This window comes from Rhopilema esculentum, chromosome 1, assembly GCF_057945365.1.
Source record: "Rhopilema esculentum isolate cy_ngs chromosome 1, ASM5794536v1, whole genome shotgun sequence".
NCBI classification, from domain to species: Eukaryota; Metazoa; Cnidaria; class Scyphozoa; order Rhizostomeae; family Rhizostomatidae; genus Rhopilema; species Rhopilema esculentum.
In genome coordinates this window covers 1,228,077-1,250,094 of record NC_142815.1, presented here as the reverse complement: position 1 = coordinate 1,250,094, position 22,018 = coordinate 1,228,077, and the positions used below count along the sequence as shown (strand labels likewise).

At 36.2% G+C, this 22,018-nt stretch overlaps 1 protein-coding gene across 24 annotated transcripts in view; it reads left to right on the top strand.

Annotated features, from left to right (window-relative positions):
* The first annotated feature begins 73 nt into the window (after window positions 1-73).
* LOC135690183 (uncharacterized) overlaps window positions 74-22,018 on the top strand; it is a 42,611-nt gene continuing 20,666 nt past the window's right edge. For 9 of the 24 annotated variants that reach the window (XR_016145358.1, XR_016145355.1, XR_016145354.1 and 6 more), the window contains exon 1: window positions 13,941-14,004. Coding sequence is in view for 5 of the 24 variants with exons in the window: in XM_089116301.1 (XP_088972427.1) it covers window positions 18,642-18,818; window positions 19,119-19,479; window positions 19,832-20,010 (717 nt within the window). In the remaining 19 variants the exon portion in view is untranslated. Of the gene's footprint in view, window positions 14,005-14,204; window positions 14,566-14,923; window positions 16,207-16,234; window positions 16,707-17,307; window positions 21,961-22,018 lie in introns of those variants that run through there. The other 15 variants (XM_089116276.1, XM_089116318.1, XR_016145365.1 and 12 more) reach the window with 14 other exon arrangements.

The following is a 22,018-nucleotide window of genomic DNA, read 5'->3' as shown; positions in this document are numbered from 1 at the left end:
TGATGCTGGTGGTTGCAAATTTGTGCACTAAATTTGTGAAATTTACTCCTGAATTTTTATTTTAAATCTCTACTTCTAGAAAGTGAATTCTATGACATCTGGTAGGTATATTTCTTGTTTCCAGGCATGTGCATTACATTTCTGATATGGGTAATTCCATGTCAAATTTTATATAAAAGTCATGAATTGTCACCCACCCTCTCAGATTTCGATGAATTCTACAATATTGATTCAGTCCCAGGAGAAACCACCTCACCCAAAATTTCAGCACAATAGGTTAAAGCGTTCCGGAGATACTGCCAGTCAAAAGTTGGCTCATTTTAGGGCGTGGTCCGCCTAAAATTTGTGCCAGCGATAAATTATAACATTCAAAGTCCTGTGAAAGTTTTTTTTATCACAATATTTACATCAAATTATCAACACAGTACATTCCGATAGTGCAGATTTCAAATATGACCACCAAAACATCAACAAAGCAAAGCTAGTTACTCAAAAAATAGGTTAAAAGTTTATATTAGACTTCTTAGATTTTGTGACTAGCCAATTTGAATGTCATTTTTTGCAAAGTCTGCAAAATTTTTAAGAATTGAAAATAGTACCAGCTGAAAGCTCTTGAATTGGGCTTTTTAACCATATAAATATTATCATTTGTATATTCAGCATTACTGAGATTATTTGAGTTATATAAGAGTAATAAAATTTGCGAAACTTGCCTCACAACCATTCTGTATGCCAAATGGCTGGCAAAATATTTGTCAAAACATATAGTATTTCTTTTAAAAAACATATAGAAGTAGATGCCTAAGATGAAAACTATTACTCATTTACTTCAAGATACCATTTCTTATGTTAAAAAACTTCTGGAATGTTTTGTTAATGTTGTTTAAATCAGCATGTTTTATGCTGTATGTCCTTCCAGTTGCTGTTACTGGAGCATCAATCTTCACCAAGAAATCATTTTCTGGAATGCAACAAACATCAGCTTTAGCTGGCCATACAAAGGTCTGTGCTGGGCCTGAGGGATGAAAAAAGTTTACTTTTGCATCTCTTTCTTCTTTGTTTATCACTTCAACCATGCCAATCCACCACTTGTCATCATAAACGCATGCCACAAAATCATTCTCTTGAACATCCTTTAAGGTTAGAGCTTTGTATATTTCTCCTTTGAAATTGTGGGTTCCTGAAAAACTGTCATCTTCTGATGTACGCTTGTAAGCAATCTCATAGGGACCAATTGGTTCAAAGTAATGGAAGCTTCTTGTTCCTGCTACTGTTGATCCCAAGGCAAAACGGTCTTCCAAGCCCTCTCTGACTGACATCATTACCTCTTTTGTTATAAAAATGAAACTGATGTTATTTATATTTTCACTGCAAAAGAGAAACATATCCTTTGCAGTTAAAATCTGTTGTGAAATTGGTCTTTGTAAACTTGCCCTAGCTGTCAGTCTATTAACTGCTCCTCCGATGCCATCGCAGGGGGACTTGCCATGGCTTGATGCAAAGAATGTCGTTTGCAGATTACCCAAAATCTTGCTGATGGAGTGTCAAGTTCAAGAAATTTTTGTAGTTCTTGTTTTGGGAAGCACAACCATCAGAAAAATATTCTAGTTTGCATATTTTTGGCAATTTAGTTTTGATGACCTGTGTTAATTCTTTTTGAATCTGATATACCAAGCTGGTGTCATGTTCCAGATCATCTGATAAAATACAGAAGGAGTTCTGCATCAGTGTCTCATCTTCTTTGAAATATACAACAAGTGGTTGCAAGGTACAGCCTCACAGATTGGGTTACAGTGCAAATAGTGATGCAGTCAACGATTGGGTGAACACAGCCCATGTTCATGCTAAACTCAAAGAAAAGTTGAATGAGAAAATAAAATTATCAACATCCTGCGTCCACAAGGAGACTACTCCAGGGGCAAAGAAAGTGAGCAATTCAAATATTCAATTACTTTATACAAAACTGGTTCATTATGGCAAAGATCCCTTTGATGGAAACACAAGGGTTATCACAACAGGAAAAGAAATAGATGAAACCATATTTAATGATGTTTCCAGAGCTGCAGAGGTAGCACACCCAGCGAGGTAGCAAATGCTGACATCCAGAACATCATCTCTTTATCGATTGTTCATGGAACTCACCTGGGGAAGATTCTATAGTTTTTTGAAAGGCTGGTAACTAGCATTCAAACCCCGGAAACAATGGGAAAACTTAAGATTATGAATTGATATGCAAGAGCAATGCTGGACAAGCTACCTGGGATTGGAGCAGACCTGGTTAGAACAGATGATGCCTGGCAGGAATGGGGATTCACTCAGCTGGTAGAGGCATTGAGAAAATGGTGCGAAAGGAACCCATTTCACTCAGATGAACAGAGCAAGCAGCAAGAAACTCATAGCCGTGATAGAGTTTTTCAATCAGATGACAAAATGGGAAGGCCACGAGGTTGCGTCTATTGCCATTAGCCAGGACATAAATCAGCAGAATGCGACAAAATCAAGAGTCTGGCAGAGAGGAAGAGACTGCTCAGTGATGAGAAGCTGTGTTTCAATTGTATAGGTGGCAAGCATCGTGCCGCAGAATGCTGTAGCAAGATTAGATGCCAAAGGTGCATTGGTAAACATCGCACATCCATTTGTGACCAAGAGCATCAACAAATTCTTAGCTAGATCTTTCTGTAGCAAGAGTATATAAATAGACAAGCATTATAGAAATTATTTTCAACAAACCAATCAGAGGATCAACAAGCATAGTAGTGAGCGTATCAATTAGCGAGAGTTAAGTAATCTATCATAGCGAATTAATCACAAAGGGATTGATTCTGTGAGTTCATTCCTGTGAGAGTTTATTGTAGTGGAGAACTAGAACAAATTCCCGACAAAGTGGATTGTCTCTTAATCCAGCCAACCCATCCCTGGAATGTCTCTTTGTGCAGACGCCAATAAAATGAAGTAGCAATTTGGACCTAACCAGTCTACCCAATTGGATCGGGGCAGGTTCCATACCTGGTAAATGTCTGCAGTTAAACGGTCTCAGCAGTGTAAGGTCGATAAACTGCCCCTGCTTGATTTTTTCCACCAGATTGCCAGGGACAGGAGGTGAGGCTGACGAAACTGCAATGGGGGCAGGCTGAGTTGGGGTAGAATTATCATGGTCTTCCAGATTATCATGGCTAGTCCCAGCTTCAGGGCATAACTTTCTTGAGGGGCCCATAGCCAATACAGCCCCCAGTGACCCGGGCTGAAAGGCCAAAATGGCCCCCAAAATTCTGTTAAGCGAAGTTTCAACATTTGAGAACCGCTTCATGGCCTCCATCCTTGTCATTGTCTCTGGGGGGTACTACGGCATCTGTCACACCCGTCACTTCTGATGGCACTTGTGAATACGAATGATCCATAATAATGTATGCCCTCATAACTACGTCTATCAATACCAACAAATGAAAAATCAGTCCACCTTGAGAGGTTAACAAAAATGCTGACTGTTTTGACATCGTCAAGTCTGAATTTGTCCACATGCTTCAGGTAAGCCTATTTTATGGTTTCCATAAAATCCTAAGAGTCAGGAATGTGTTGCCGTGCCCTTTTTCCATATTCCATAACGATCAAAGAAAAAATATTCCCATTGATTGGGGACAAGTTGAAACTTTTAGGCATCATTCGTTCTTCAATGAGTAGTTTGTCTACTGCATTTCACAGGATATTGGTCCAAAACACATCCCATGTGACTTAAGACGTTGTGGAGATAATTGCACCTTGAAAAAAGTCATATCTCAGACCGCTATCCAATACCACACATACTTATCTTTGCAAGGCAAATATTTTGCTGAAAATTGATTTGGTAAAAGCAAAAAATCAAATTCCAGTTGAGCCATCAGATATTCAAATAATTGCCATCACAATGCTGCCCTGACTTTTCAGTGCTTTATGGATGATGTGCTACAAATTCTTTATTTATGTCGCCTATATTGGCGATGTTCTAATTGTAAGTACTACATATGAGAAGCATTGGCATCATAGATATTAATTCTATCCATCACCCAACCCGCCAATGCAAAACAAAATGGCGAAGAACTTTGCAGATCAGGGTTTCAACCACTTTACAGTTTTGTGACTTTCCACTTTTACAACTAAACGATTAACTAAAACACCTCTATAGACAATCCTTGGCCATATGTTCTGAAAAAATTTGTAAAGTAAATCACAAAAATCTAATGACATCTATTATAGAAGACAATGCTTGCTTTAAAGAATTTGAGAGAGAAAGCCAAAGTTTTGAAGTGTCTTGACTTTTAGAATTAAGATACATGAGAGAAAGAAGCTGAGAATCCTGAAAGTACACAGAAAAGGTTGCCTACAATTATATGACAATTGGAAAACCCAATGTGGATAAAAAAAAGTTGCACATTCTTAGAGACGATCATTACCACTAGAAAACCAAATCAATGGGGTTAGAATTTTTTGATACTGAACCTTTTTGGCCAGTTTTTCCCAAGATCAAAGAAGGTAAAATGAAGAAGACATACATTGCTTTATTTAGGTGCAGTACCACTGGGACAACCAACTTAGAACTGGTGCAAAAATTGAATAGATTTAGCTTTTTAAATTCCTTCAGGAAATTGTGTATTTAAGGAGATACTGCTAGACATGAGAACTCAGAAAATGTAAAAACATTTAATGCTGCAGCTAGGTCAGGTCATCACAATAGGTCAGGTCACAACCACAGGTAAGGTCACCACCACAGATCAGGTCACCACCAAAGGTCAGGTCAGGTCACCACCACAGGTCAGGTCACCACCATAGGTCAGTTCACCATTGCAGTTTAGGTCAGCACCACACGTCAGGTCACCACCACAGGTCAGGCCCCCCCGCACAGATAAGGTCACCACAACAGATCAGGTCATCACTACAGGTCAGGTCACCACAACATGTCAAGTCACCACCATTGGTCAGGTCAGGTCACCACCACAAGTCAGGTCATCACAACAGGTCAGGGCACCGCCACAGGTCAGGTCACCACCACAAGTCAGGCCCCCCGCACAGGTAAGTCACCACCACAGATCAGGTCACCACTACAGGTCAGGTCACCACAACATGTCAAGTCACCACCATTGGTCAGGTCAGGTCACCACCACAAGTCAGGTCATCACAACAGGTCAGGGCACCGCCACAGGTCAGGTCACCACCACAAGTCAGGCCCCCCGCACAGGTAAGGTCACCGCCACAGATCAGGTCATCACTACAGGTCAGGTCACCACAACATGTCAAGTCACCACCATTGGTCAGGTCAGGTCACCACCATTGGTCAGGTCATCACAACAGGTCAGGGCACCGCCAAAGGTCATGCACTACTTTGTAATACTACCACCAGAAACAAACACAATAATTGAGGTATGGAAAGGCATCAGAGATAATAATGTTGTGGGGAAGTATGTTATCTCGTTGTTTATAATAATGTATTTCTATTTGCTTTCCAAGCTTGCGATTTTTTAGCCTTATTCAATTATATTAGCTATAGTCCATTCCAGTCCTGTTTGTTCATTATAAATTAAGTTACATGAAGTCCCTCCTAACATTCCTTGGTGCTCATAATTGGCGGGAAATGTCACTGCGCACATTGTTCGCGCTTAGACCTTACATATTTGCAAGCAAATTCAGACCTTATATATTTGCAAACAAATTCAGAACTTAGATATCTGAAATTTCCGACAACAATTTATAAATACCAAGTGGACATGCATTAAGTTAGAGGAAATAACGTTGATATGAATTGTACAACAGATTTATAATAGATTTAAACAATATATTTACAATGACATCATATATTTTGTATAATAGACTTTTGTCCCATATGGCGGGGCATACACCAATGCACTTTCTTGTCCATCCAAGTTGATGAAACAACAAATTAGCAGCTAAGTGTCATTGAACGTCTTGCTGGAAATGGAGAAATTGTTGAAAGGTTATTGGAATTTGTTAATGTGAGTCAGGATAGGTGAACACCAGCAATAACTGATGTTGTGAAGAACATCTTAAGTAAATATGGAAAGTTTCTGAAGGAAAAAGCTATTATGCAAATAGATGTTGGTCGACTGTCATGCCTGGGCACAATGGTTGTGGCCAAACTCTTTATTGTCAGGACTAGCCTTTAGCTAACTTTTTTAGCATACTTCTCTCAAAGTACCTTTTACCATCATAAGTGCTTTCAGTAACTCTTCAAGGTTTAGCTCCAATAGAAAAACTGCCTTACCACAAAAAGCATTGATATTTCAAGCCAAGGGAGAGACAATGCAATGAAAGACCACAGAAGTTATTTAGAGAGGTATGAAAGGCTTCTTACTGCTTTGGAGGAGATATTTGAGGAGCCTTGAAGCTGGAATGACAGTACCTTGATGCAAGCAAATGGTCTGTTACAGTACCTTAGTAGCTTTAAATTTTGTTGTATGTTATGCTTGTTTGATAAGATTCTTAAGCATTCATTTATATTATTTAGCATCCTGCAAAACATATCAAGTGATTTCTCTATTGGTGTTGGCAAGATTAAGATTTTGCATATTTTTTGTCTAAGTTTTGCAGAATTCTCAAAGATGTTGGATTTGGTGATTTCTATGAATTAACAGTTTATGTGGTTGGATTACCTCGTTCAAGTTTTCAACAATAAGCCAGAGATCATTGACAGTAAAGTTTTGAATTTCTTTATTGGGTAAACCTAGTGTTTGAAGAAGAGTGTTCCAGATAGCAAGCTGGTGTTTTTGCAAGATATATATGGACTTCTCTTTGATATGTTTGCTCTAGAGAGCCAGCTACTTTTTAACTATAAGGATACAGATTTTCACAAAGTAAGTCCCACAGAGGTATATATATTATTACAATCTTCATCGAAGCCTGCCTGAAGCTGTCAGACGTCTGAAGCTTTATGCTGTCATCGCTTCTGTAAAAAGATCATTTTCTTGTCTAAGGAGAGTCAGGATATTCCTTTGCAGCAAAATGAGTCCAGATTGTCTTTCATCTCTGTGTAGAATTTCATTTCACAAAGACATTCTTAAGGAAAAGGAAAATTAATGGCAACTCCACAATTTGATAGTTTAAATAATTAGCCAAAAACGGAGGAGGCAAGGAGAAGCACAAGTTTTCGTTCCAATCTCCCAGTGTTATATTTATATATATATTCATTTATATATTATATTAATTATCATATTGCTGTCTAGAGTGCTCAACTTGTCGGAGCGATTAGATAGACTAAAATAAACAGACTATTGTGACACAACTCCGAGTTTCATGTGTAGACAATCATCAGGTGTCTAAAAGAACACAAATTAACGGCAAGCAAGATACAAAGGTAAAAACAAATAATCGAACAAAATCAAACAAAGTTAATTGTGTAGAGTGATAAATCATAGCAACTACATTCTAAGATCGAAAGTTGCTAATCAAAAATTTGTTCTGGTGGCTTATAACTTCTGTTCTATTATTAAGTATTTTATTGTCCCCTAAAGATTGAATTATATAAAATGTTTCTGTCAGGCATAATTTACAAAAGTTGCTTCTAGCTGTGCTCTTTATTCTCTTGACAATTCTCCATTTAATGGTTGGTATCTTTCCTTGTTCCTTCAATTTCCAAATATATTTTGAAAGTTCAGTACTCTTTTTATATCTTTCGTGTTTAAAATCTTTGTTATGGTTAGCATATCGTAGTTTGGATGTATCTTCGGTAAGGCCAATATATTTTTTTGATTCATCATCTTTATTGTTGCTAACTGTTGCTTCATATATGAGGTTGGGTGTTAAACATTCATTTCCTAATGGGCAGTCGTCTTTGTTTTTGCAGTTACATCCATGTTCTTCCTTGCTTTTTGGGTTTAAAACAGAATTGTTGTATGAGGATATTATGGAACCTATATTTTTCATACAGCTGTAACTAACTTTGATAATGTTTTTGTTAAAAATTTTGGCCAGTTTTTCATCATCAGCCAAATGTTTCTTTACAAGCTTCAAGAAGATTTTGCCCATGTTGGTTTTAACATTCCTCGAGTAGGGTTGATTAAACCAAATAATTTTCCGTTTGCGTTTCTTGTTATCTTCATTTTTCCTTTTCTTTGTATCTTTGGAGATGTATTTAAAATTGTCGTTAAATCCACTTTTTGTAAGAGCTTCTTCATATACGGTCATTTCTCTTCTATAAATTTATTCTGTTGATGATAATTCTGAAATCTGTTTGTTGATGCCTTTAGTTAGTTCTTTTAATACTGTCGGCGGGTGATTAGATTGTTTGTTGATGTAGACAGGATTGTTATTTGGTTTTCAATATGGTTGAATAGTATTGTTTTGAAGGTCCAGGGGTATATCTAAAAAGTCTACTGTTTTGAGATTTGTCTTCATTGTAATGGATAGTCCACACTCTTTTATTATTTGGATTACTCACATTCCATAAAGACAGCCCAGAAAGGCCAACAGACCACGATAGCAGGGAGTTCCTCAAGACAATCCTCTCTACATCAAGTCTACAGGACAGGTTGTGAAATACAGCACTTGAAGTAGGGGCTGCGCTCTTTACCACGGCAATATAGTATAAAGTTGCATAGACCCTGATTAGCAACCTACCTGATTACGCTAGTAAAATTACGTTTTATCCAAACGCTGAACCAACTTTCAAATCTTCAAAAAGCCTTCTGGATCTTGTTCCCCTTCTACACCAGCCTATGTCCATATCTCCGCCAACCCAATCTGTTTCAAGTCTAATTGAAATACTACAGTCCGATGAGCCTTCATGATCTTCAAGGCCAAAAGAATCACCAAATTTTCTGAATATCTATATATATATATATATATATATATATTATGCGAAGCTCACTGCGCATGCGCTGTTTGAGCACTCTGGCAGGGTCCCACAATCAATCCGTTAAACTGCCTTGTTGCTCTGACAGCATAGCTCGGGTTGTGTCTCAGACAAGCTCTGTGCTGCACTGACGAGCCCACAAAGGGCGAAACAGTACTGTCTGCAGATTGAGTATTACGCTCCCTTACACTAGTTTGGTCGAGCACTCATGTCTGGGACTCTGTGGGGACCTGCTTCTAGCATTATGCGAAGCTCACTGCGCATGCGCTGTTTGAGCACTCTGGCAGGGTCCCACAATCAATCCGTTAAACTGCCTTGTTGCTCTGACAGCATAGCTCGGGTTGTGTCTCAGACAAGCTCTGTGCTGCACTGACGAGCCCACAAAGGGCGAAACAGTACTGTCTGCAGATTGAGTATTACGCTCCCTTACACTAATTTGGTCGAGCACTCTATGTCTGGGACTCTGTGGGGACCTGCTTCTAGCACTATGCGAAGCTCACTGCGCATGCGCTGTTTGAGCACTCTGGCAGGGTCCCACAATCAATCCGTTAAACTGCCTTGTTGCTCTGACAGCATAGCTCGGGTTGTGTCTCAGACAAGCTCTGTGCTGCACTGACGAGCCCACAAAGGGCGAAACAGTACTGTCTGCAGATTGAGTATATATATATATATATATATTATGTGTGTTTATATAAAGATGATCAGTAAAAAAACAACTTGATTGACGTTTCGCTATAAGCTTCTTCAGAATAACTAACACATACATATGGAGCGTAAAATAAGGAATACAAAAGAAAAGAACAAAAGGTAGCACATTTTACAAGCAAGAACAATGATAGCTAATTTAACAACATAATGATAGTTTCTAAGCCCAGCCAGAGGTGAGAAAAGATGGATAAATACAATAGATAAAAGAACAATAGAAGTGCGATAGCAGATGGTATAGCATGCAGAAAAGTCAAAGAAAAAGAAACGGTAAATGCTGTCTGTCCCAAAAAAATCAAGAAACTAGGTTAATAAATATAATAAATATAAAATGCAAAGAAAAGAAAGAAAGTAGATAGAACACGTGGAAAAAGTCAACAGAAGTAACAAGGAGAAAATATATTTATATATATATATAAAATATATTTTTCAGCTTCTTGTCACAGATCTATTTTTCACGCATCTGTCATTGTATTTTATCTGTTGAATAATATGTTCCTTCTACATTATTTGGTTCTATTGTTGCCTTCTATATCTACTTCATAACAGGCTATGCTTGAAACATTATTAAATTTCGTTTAATTTTCCTATTACAACTTTACTATAATTCCTTGTTTTATTCTATAACATTGTACAGTAGGCAATCTAGTAAATCTGAGGAATAGTTTTGCCTTGTAACTCATAATGAATCTTTACCAGCCGTGACAAGTATGAATAAGCTAAATTATCAAGAGTTTGAATATCACGAAATTTTGTAGCAGTAATGCTCTCTAAACATGGTCTTTAAGGTGTGTCAAAAACACAGTCCTTTATAGGTTGACCTCATTGACAGGTAGCTGATTGCAAAAAAGATTACAAATATTACAGGTATCAGATTATTTAACCAGAATGCCGCTAGTATGACAGATATGGAGAGGTATGAAAACATCCTTAATATTTGGAAACCAAACTCAAAATTTGCATTTCCAAGCATGAAAAATAATGGAAAAAGTTTGAAATTTTTTTACCTTGCCTTGCATACTTGAATCTATCATCAGGCACTGTGTGATTTCTTTGGAAGAAAATCTGGTTAGAATGCATTTAAACAGGCCAGGTTTATGAAAAGTCCTTCAACAAATTTATCCTCTGCACATTATATAATTGAGCAGCATCAAAATAACCTACAAATTTGCTAAATCAACGACTCAATGAACGAAAACAAAAAGTCATTGAAAACAAAGATAAATCCAAAGATCTAATTAAAAAATGAGTCTCTAGACAAGGTTAGGTCGAAGAGGTTGAAGGTTGTAAAAAAGGTTGAAGATTGCTTCTCTTGCAAAGTTTGTTCTTTCATTTGCAAGACAATATTCTGTGATTATCTATGATCGTCATGAATATTTCTGTTCCCTGAATAAGTATGTTCCTCTATTGTTGTTCCAGACTAGAAAACATCAAGTGATTCGTGAAAATAAATACGAGGTTTCCAATGTTTAAGGCGTGGGGTGGATCTAAATACCTGTCTATTGCGACCACTCTACAAGTTCGTCAAATGTGGTTGTGTGCTTGAATGTGCATATATTTCACATCATTCATTGACTTCTTACCTGCTAATTTAGTAGAAGTGTACATTATTGTATGTATAATATTTTACGTATACAGGGGTTTCATTTAAATCTTCCTATAAGTAGCATGAGCATAGCAATTTAGCTTCAAATATTTAGTCCGTAGTATACGCCTAGCACTGAGGTTTTCAAAATTCCTATAAAAAAGTTTTTGAAGAATTCAATTATATACTGGTAGAATCAACCAGTTACTTGTAAGTGTGTCTATCTTAATAACAGAAATGCAGCGTGTGACCATTTTGCACAATGAATTTTTTCAGCCATAAGTTTTAGTGGGACTTCGCCAATCTTTGCATTATCTTAGCACTTGTTTCTTGTTGATCGCTACATTACAAGGCAGTTATCATGATAAATTGATGCTGTTCTTACAGCAACTTCATAATCAACATTAATTTAATACCTCAATGGCATACCTGTAGATCTTTGAATAGACATGGGAGAAGAGAGATATGACCGAATATATACTTTTGGGAGAAAAATGAGCTGCCAGAAAAGAAAGTGGCAATCAAAGAAAGGACATTAGAAGAGAAGAGCAAGCAAGAAGTCTTTCATCAGTGGTAGAAAATTTGATTATTTTGACTTCAACAATTACTTACTCCGAAAAGGAAATAGCAAAGACTGCCTGACAGCCATCCCCGTCCATCCCACACCCCCACAAAGAGCAGCCTATAGTTTTCAAAGAAGAGTTTTAAAACTGCAATTACTTTAATCTAGAATTTTTTAAATTTATGTTGTCAGAACAAGGGAGCGCAATCAAATCATTCTGTCAGGGATGGCCCTTGAGAAACCCTGATTTTATTGAAACTATTTAAACCGTATTGCAACGTTTCTGTTCTCAAAGGTGGGAGAATGTTCTTCAAGTCAGTTGAAAAGAATTCAAGAAGTCCAAAAGTAGCCCATACTGATAGGCAGGTGGTAAGAGGCATGACAGAAGCACGGCATGTTTTTGATGCCTCCCATGACAGTTTGATGGGGGTTCATACTGACACAGCAAAAACTTGTACAGCTATTGCTGCAAGATACTACTGCCCTGGTATTTGGCGTGATACAAAGAATGGGTTAGCTTATGAAATGTGTTCTTTTATCAATAATAGGTTCCCTAGTTCCATTATTGAGATATTAAAATTCCATTACAAACCAAACATTATGCTTGGATTAGGTTTTCAGACACCGTGAAATCTTAGTTATGGAAAGTATTACACTAATCCCCAGACTTTTCTTACTACCAACATTAACTATTTTGCTGTTCTAAGCTTTACTTTGCTGATTAATACCCAAGATCCATACTAGTCTCAATCTGAAAATTTTTCCAGGGCTTTCCAGTAATAATGTAATGACCCAAAATTGCTTTCTCTTGCCACTATAGAATTACAGCTTTGTTACTTTGAATTGTCTTTTGCATACATAACAAGGCTTTGTCTCATAAAGTCGAAGATGTAATGAATCTCTGAAATATCTTGAATTCTTTAGGATGCTTTCAAGTTGCAAACGTTTTGCACATTTAAAGGTCTTTGTCAAAATTTACTGTTTCTATTGATAAAAACTAAAGATCTACTGATACATTATTCTCTAAGCCAGTGGAAAATCTATATGTTCTTCATTTTACAACCATTTATTGGTGTCTGTAAATATAGGTGATGTGATCATTTGATTTCAGACTGAAACTTGTGATAAATGCCAAAAGTGATCAAAGAAGATCAGCAGCCAATCAAAGTGAGTCTTCTAATATTTAAAGTAAATCGATTTTTGCAATAAAGGTCTCCCTAACAATATAAATTTCTGAAAGGGCAGTTCACAAAAAGATCATTCATCACATCTAGCAGATATTCTCTCTTGCTAATTAGAGCTTGAGGTGGTCGTAAAAGAACCCATTGTTCATGAATAACTTGAATTCATATTAAGAAATCAGGGTAAGATGACTAATTTTTATCCCTGACCTTTCTTTTGCTCGAAAATATTCTCCCTGAAAATGTAGTTGTAAAAAACTTGTGCCTCTCTTTGACAGGCAAAATATCCATTTGCGATGATGGGAATTGATCTTTTTGGTCCATTAGAGAGAACTGCAGATGGAAACACGTATATTTTTACGGCGACAGACTTTTTTACAAAGTTGACGGAAGCATTTCCAATTCCAAGCAAGAATGCCAAAGAAGTTGGTAAATGCATAATGAAATTGTTTTTCCACCATGGTGCTTGCCATGCTTTTTTGTTGGATAACAGAGGTGAATTTGTGAATGAGGTAAAGCTTTTTAGTAACGAGAAACGTTTCAAATATTCATTAATTCGTTAAGTGATGAAAATTTTTGCAGTCTTTCATGAAGTAATTGATACCGTATCAGCCAAACTGAACACGTTTTTGGTGTAGAAGAACCAGATGATTCTAAGTTGCTACTCCAAATATCACGCTCAATGCGACCTTCAGGCAACTCTTAGTTGGAAAGTATATTAGGTTGAAGGGAAGGAAGATTAATTAAATATGATAATTTGATGCTTGTACAAGAAATAAAGGATTTCCTTTGTCAGCTGGCAGGCATTTATATAAATAATATGTGATTTAAGCAAAACTTTGGATGATAAATTGGCATACGAACTAAGTTAAGAAAAAAATACCTTCAGGCAGCTCACTTTTTAGCTAATGCATGAAAACCAAAATCTCTTTTCTACATCTTTAATCTTAGCTAGAAGAGGCAAAACGTCTTTTCTCTTGATAGAGGAATCCTTGTCAACAGATTTTCTTTGACAGAAGCATTTCCAATTCCAAGCAAGAATGCCAAAGAAGTTGCTAAATGCATAATGAAATTATTTTTCCACAGTGCTTGCCATGCTTTTTTGTTGGATAACGGAGGTGAATTTGTGAATGAGGTAAAGCTTCATTTCTACTTTTAAATAATAACAACAGTACAAAACACTATTACTGTGATATATTTCACCTTTCCTTAAATGTTTTTGCAACATGATTTCAACAGAATCTCAAGATTTGTATCTAAACTGGATTATTTTTAGTTAGAATTCAGTTATTTTAAATTATACTTTCAATGTTTAGCTCTTTATTTTGATTTCAGATAAGCAAATTATTACCGAGCAAAGGTGATATAAATGCTCACATGGATCGTTTCCAAGCTGCCAACGTTAAGCTGTATGAGAAGCTCTGCTCAAATGTTGCTGTCGTGCAAAGCAAGCAGAAAGAAGCAGACAGAAAAAAAATCCTCAGCAAACAGCCTGATTTGAAAGTCGGTTCCAAAGTCCTGGTTTCAAATATTGAAATCAAAAGCCAGAAAGGGAGAAAACTGGAACAGAGATACTCCGGTCCAGTGAGAATTTCCGAAATTCAAGGCAATAGATTCTTTCTTGCAGATATGGAGGGGAATGTATTGAAAAAACCAGTCCATAAAACCAGGCTCAAATTATACAAGGAGCAGAAAGGTAAAAGACTATTTACAAACTGATACTATGGGTATGATGTGTGCAAATGAGATTTGTTGCAAAATGAAATACTTTGGGTATGAAATACGGAATATGCAGGGAAGGAAAGAATACTTTTGGTATCATTGAAAAGCATGTCATTACAAAATAGCAAAAATGTCACAATATTGTATCGTCTTCTTTGATAGTATTTCAACAGCTTTCTGCATCAAAAGTAAAACTCTTGAACAAGAAGTTCATTGTAAGAATAATTTTTGGTTACTTATTCTACATAAATATAAATTTAAATTACCCTTGGATGAAAATAAAAGAGACTGAATTTTGTAAAAAATAGATGTATTTTCATTATTTCTTCCAGGCAATGGAGCCTTCCCTTCTCCCATCGGAGCAAGGATAGTGAAAGATGAAGATGTTCGTTGTAAGAATAAATTTTGCTTACTTATTCTACATAAAACGGCAGGAAAATTTCGAGGGTGCGTTTTCGTCAATTTTTCCCGCCGTTTTCAAATTTTATTAGATCCCAGTCTTACCGCGTGAGTGTATTTGCCATTTTCATCACATAGAATTAGTAATAATGGTCAATTGTCTTTGGACAATCATGATTGAAATTACTTTGGGCTATTGCTGAAAATTTTCACTTTTATGAAATCAATTTTGATTCCAGAGGACAAAGATACATTTATTGATTTCGTAGGTGAATATGAAAGCCTTCGTGCCGTTGTAATAATTACATTGGCGATCACCGCGAATCTAAGGCTGGAAAGTGAGTGCATCTTTGACGGGATTATGAAACATCCCTAGATTTAAAGGAAAGTAAATGATTGATTTTGTCTAAATGTGAAATTTCTAAAGCGTTTTGGGTTGGGAGAGGTAAAAACGTAATTTACCTTGAATCTCGACACGAAATTTAGCAATCATTTGCAAGGTGTTTTTTATATTATTCTCTGCAATCGAACAGTGAGGCCAATATAGGTTAAATAGCAATGCATGACGATGAACTGGACAAAAAATGAAGTGGAAGTTCGCTTTGTAGAGGCGTGCAATGTTTTTTGTAGACAATGTGGTAAAAACACGCTGAAATGGCGAAAATAGGCCTAATTCTAGCTGCGAAGCGATTTTGTTGTGAAAATCCTGTGTGCTGATTGGCTTAGAACATGGTAGCGAACTGAGCTCTCAGCCAATCAAAGATTTGACCGCTATGCTGTATACGCCTAGCACTGGGGTTTTCAAAATTCCTATACAATGGTTTTTGTAGAATTCAATTATATACCTGTAGAATCAACCAGTGTGTCTATCTTAATAACAGAAATGCAGCGTGTGACCATTTTGCACAATGAATCTTTTCAGCCATAAGTTTTAGTGGGACTTCGCCAATCTTTGCATTATCTTAGCACTTGTTTCTTGTTGGCTACATTACAAGGCAGTTATCATAATAAAATGATGCTCGTCTTACAGCAACTTCATAATCAACATTAATTTAATACCTCAATGGCATACCTGTAGATCTTTGAATAGACATGGGAGAAGAGAGATATGACCGAATATATACTTTTGGGAGAAAAATGAGCCGCCAGAAAAGAAAGTGGCAATCAAAGAAAGGACACTAGAAGAGAAGAGCAAGCAAGAAGTCTTTCATCAGTGGTAGAAAATTTGATTATTATGACTTCAACAACTACTTACTCCGAAAAGGAAATAGCAAAGACTGCCTGACAGCCATCCCCATCCATCCCACACCCCCACAAAGAGCAGGCTATAGTTTTCAAAGAAGAGTTTTCAAACTGCAATTACTTTATTCTAGAATTTTTTAAATTTATGTTGTCAGAACAAGGGAGCGCAATCAAATCACTCTGTCAGGGATAGCCCTTGAGAAACCCTGATTTTATTGAAACTATTTAAACCGTATTGCAACGTTTCTGTTCTCAAAGGTGGGAGAATGTTCTTCAAGTCAGTTGAAAAGAATTCAAGAGGTCCAATAGTAGCCCATGATGATAGGCAGGTGGTAAGAGACATGACAAAAGCACGGCATGTTTTTGATGCCTTCCATGACAGTTTGATGGGGGTTCATACTGACACAACAAAAACTTGTACTGCTATTGCTGCAAGATACTACTGCCCTGGTATTTGGCATGATAAAAAAATGGGTTAGCTTATGAAATGTGTTCTTTTGTCAATAAGAGGTTCCCTAGTTCCATTATTGAGATATTAAAATTCCATTACAAACCAAACATTATGCTTGGATTAAGTTTTCAGACACCGTGAAATCTTAGTTATTGAAAGTATTACACTGATCCCCAGACTTTACTTACTACCAACATTAACTATTTTGCTGTTCTAAGCTTTACTTTGCTGATTAATACCCAAGATCCAAACTAGTCTCAATCTGAAAATTTTTCCAGGGCTTTCCAGTAATAATGTAATGACCCAAAATTGCTTGCTCTTGCCACTATAGAATTACAGCTTTGTTACTTTGAATTGTCTTTTGCATACATAACAAGGCTTTGTCTCATAAAGTCGAAGATGTAATGAATCTCTAAAATATCTTGTTATTCTTTAGGGTGCTTTCAAGTTGCAAACGTTTTGCACATTTAAAGGTCTTTGTCAAAACTTACTGTTTCTATTGATATAAACTAAAGGTCTACTGTTACATTATTCTCTAAGCCAGTGGAAAATTTTCTATGTTCTTAATTTTACAACAATTTATTGGTGTCTGTAAATATAAGAGATGTGGTCATTTGGTTTCAGATTGAAACTTGTGATAAATGCCAAAAGTGATGAAAGAAGATCTGCAGCCAATCAAAGTGACTCTTCTAATATTTAAAGTAAATCGATTTTTGCAATAAAGGTCTCCTTGACAATAAAAAATTCTGAAAGGGCAGTTCACAAAAAGATCATTCATTACATCTATCAGATATTCTCTCTTGCAATAAATGCTAATTAGAGCTCGAGGTGGTCATAAAAGAACCCATTGTTCATGAATAAATTGAATTCATATTAAGAAATCAGGGTAAGATGACTAATTTTTTTCCCTGACCTTTCTTTTGCTCGAAAATATTCTCCTTGAATATGTAGTTGTAAAAAACTTGCGCCACTCTTTGACAGGCAACATATCCATTTGCGATGATGGGAATTGAACTTTTTGGTCCATTAAAGAGAACTGCAGACAGAAACACGTATATTTTTACAGCGACAGACTTTTTTACAAAGTTGACGGAAGCATTTCCAATTCCAAGCAAGAATGCCAAAGAAGTTGGTAAATGCATAATGAAATTGTTTTTCCACCATGGTGCTTGCCATGCTTTTTTGTTGGATAACGGAGGTGAATTTGTGAACTAGGTAAAGCTTTTTAGTAACGAGAAATGTTTCAAATATTCATTAATTCGTTAAGTGATGAAAATTTCTGTAGTCTGTCATAAAGTAATCAATACCGTATAAGCCCAACTGAACATGCTTTTGGTGTAGAAGAACCAGATGATTCTAAGTTGCTATTCCAAATATCATGCTCAATGCGACCTTCAGGCAACTCTTGGTTGGAAAGTATATTAGGTTGAAGGGAAGGAAGATTAATTTAATATAATAATATGATGCTTGTACAAGAAATAAAGGATTTCCTTTGTCAGCTGGCAGGCATTTATATAAATAATATGTGATTTAAGCAAAACTTTGGATGAAAAATTGACATGCGAACTAAGTAAAGAACTAAGTTATTTTCTCTTATAGAGGAGTCTTGTGAACAGATTTTCTGATTACTTGTTCATTTGTCATTTTGTTTATAAATTTTACTTTTTGTAAAGATTATTGAATACTTGATAAAAGTGCTGGGGACAAATCATAAAAAGACAGCAACGTTTCAACCCCAAACCAATGGACTGGACGAAACAACAAATCAAACAATCTAAACGTATTTTAGATCAAGATTTGTAATCGCCTATAAAATAACGTTTTTGATTAACAATAAGATATTGCAGTAACTAATGAAAATTAATGCTTCCAAGACACTCTTAAGTTTATAATTCAGAGATGATTTGAATTCTGAAACAATCCCTTAGAAGTTGTCTGTCGAATTACCCGAAAGTAAAATGCCACGTAACTTTCTGAATGGGCACCCAGAGAAGTTGGATGATTTTTTAGATGCTGTTCTTTGGTCAATGCGCTCAAAGCAACAGGCCATGACAAAGTTTTCACCATTTAAAGTGCTTTATGGTCAGGAACCCAGATTTCCCATAGAACTTGAAGATTTGCCGGAAACTTTAGAGGTAGTCAAGTGTCTCAACGCGATTAAAACTGATAATAAATTCCGATGATCACTACTTAGTGTTTTCATTTACCTGACAATAATGTTCAAATGTAGACTTGAACGTACTTCATTTCTACTTTTAAATAATAACAACAGTACAAAACACTATTACTGTAATATATTTCACCTTTCCTTAAATGTTTTTGCAACGTGATTTCAACAGAATCTCAAGATTTGTATCTAAACTGGATTATCTTTAGTTAGAATTCAGTTATTTTAAATTATACTTTCAATGTTTAGCTCTTTATTTTGATATCAGATAAGCAAATTATTACCGAGCAAAGGTGATATAAATGCTCACATGGATCGTTTCCAAGCTGCCAACGTTAAGCTGTATGAGAAGCTCTGCTCAAATGTTGCTGTCGCGCAGAGCAAGCAAAAAGAAGCACACAGAAAAAAGATCTGCAGCAAACAGCCTGATTTGAAAGTCGGTTCCAAAGTCCTGGTTTCAAATATTGGAATCAAAAGCCAGGAAGGGAGAAAACTGGAACAGAGATACTCCGGTCCAGTGAGAATTTCCGAAATTCAAGGCAATAGATTCTTTCTTGCAGATATGGAGGGGAATGTATTGAAAAAACCAGTCCATAAAACCAGGCTCAAATTATACAAGAAGCAGAAAGGTAAAAGACTATTTACAAACTGATACTATGGGTATGATGTGTGCAAATGACATTTGTTGCAAAATGAAATACTTTGGGTATGAAATACGGAATATGCAGGGAAGGAAAGAATACTTTTGGTATCATTGAAAAGCATGTCATTACAAAATAGCAAAAATGTCACAATATTGTATCGTCTTCTTTGATAGTATTTCAACAGCTTTCTGCATCAAAAGTAAAACTCTTGAACAAGAAGTTCATTGTAAGAATAATTTTTGGTTACTTATTCTACATAAATTTAAATTACCCTTGGATGAAAATAAAAGAGACTGAATTTTGTAAAAAATAGATGTATTTTCATTATTTCTTCCAGGCAATGGAGCCTTCCCTTCTCCCATCGGAGCAAGGATAGTGAAAGATGAAGATGTTCGTTGTAAGAATAAATTTTGCTTACTTATTCTACATAAAACGGCAGGAAAATTTCGAGGGTGCGTTTTCGTCAATTTTTCCCGCCGTTTTCAAATTTTATTAGATCCCAGTCTTACCGCGTGAGTGTAAACGCCATTTTCATCACATAGAATTTAATAATGGTCAATTGTCTTTGGACAATCATGATTGAAATTACTTTGGGCTGTTGCTGAAATTTTTCACTTTTATGAAATCAATTTTGATTCCAGAGGACAAAGATACATATATTGATTTAGAGGGTGAATATGAAAGCCTTTGTGCCGTTGTATTAATTACATTGGCGATCACCGCGAATCTAGGGCTGGACAGTGAGTGCATCTTTGACTGGATTATGAACAAGTCCTAGATTTAAAGGAAAGTAAATAATTGATTTTGTCTAAATGTGAAATTTCTAAAGCGTTTTGGGTTGGGAGAGGTAAAAACGTAATTTACCTTGAATCTCTACACGAAATTTAGCAATCATTTGCAAGGTGTTTTTTTATATTATTCTTTGCAATCGAACAGGGAGGCCAATATAGGTTAAATAGCAATGCATGACGATGAACTGGACAAAAAATGAAGTGGAAGTTCGCTTTGTAGAGGCGTGCAATGTTTTTTGTAGACAATGTGGTAAAAACACGCTGGAATGGCGAAAATAGGCCTAATTCTAGCTGCGAAGCGATTTTGTTGTGAAAATCCTGTGTGCTGATTGGCTTAGAACATGGTAGCGAACTGAGCTCTCAGCCAATCAAAGATTTGACCGCTATGCTGTATACGCCTAGCACTGAGGTTTTCAAAATTCCTATACAATGGTTTTTGTAGAATTCAATTATATACTGGTAGAATCAACCAGTGTGTCTATCTTAATAACAGAAATGCAGCGTGTGACCATTTTGCACAATGAAATTTTTCAGCCATAAGTTTTAGTGGGACTTCGCCAATCTTTGCATCTTCTTAGCACTTGTTTCTTGTTGATCGCTACATTACAAGGTAGTTATCATAATAAAATGATGCTCGTCTTACAGCAACTTCATAATCAACATTAATTTAATACCTAAATGGCATACCTGTAGATCTTTGAATAGACATGGGAGAAGAGAGATATGACCGAATAATATATACTTTTGGGAGAAAAATGAGCTGCCAGAAAAGAAAGTGGCAATCAAAGAAAGGACATTAGAAGAGAAGAGCAAGCAAGAAGTCTTTCATCAGTGGTAGAAAATTTGATTATTATGACTTCAACAACTACTTACTCCGAAAAGGAAATAGCAAAGACTGCCTGACAGTCATCCCCATCCATCCCACACCCCCACAAAGAGCAGCCTATAGTTTTCAAAGAAGAGTTTTCAAACTGCAATTACTTTATTCTAGAATTTTTAAAATTTATGTTGTCAGAACAAGGGAGCGCAATCAAATCATTCTGTCAGGGATAGCCCTTGAGAAACCCTGATTTTATTGAAACTATTTAAACCGTATTGCAACGTTTCTGTTCTCAAAGGTGGGAGAATGTTCTTCAAGTCAGTTGAAAAGAATTCAAGAGGTCCAATAGTAGCCCATGATGATAGGCAGGTGGTAAGAGACATGACAAAAGCACGGCATGTTTTTGATGCCTTCCATGACAGTTTGATGGGGGTTCATACTGACACAACAAAAACTTGTACTGCTATTGCTGCAAGATACTACTGCCCTGGTATTTGGCATGATACAAAAATGGGTTAGCTTATGAAATGTGTTCTTTTGTCAATAAGAGGTTCCCTAGTTCCATTATTGAGATATTAAAATTCCATTACAAACCAAACATTATGCTTGGATTAAGTTTTCAGACACCGTGAAATCTTAGTTATTGAAAGTATTACACTGATCCCCAGACTTTTCTTACTACCAACATTAACTATTTTGCTGTTCTAAGCTTACTTTGCTGATTAATACCCTAGATCCATACTAGTCTCAATCTGAAAATTTTTCCAGGGCTTTCCAGTAATAATGTAATGACCCAAAATTGCTTGCTCTTGCCACTATAGAATTACAGCTTTGTTACTTTGAATTGTCTTTTGCATACATAACAAGGCTTTGTCTCATAAAGTCGAAGATGTAATGAATCTCTAAAATATCT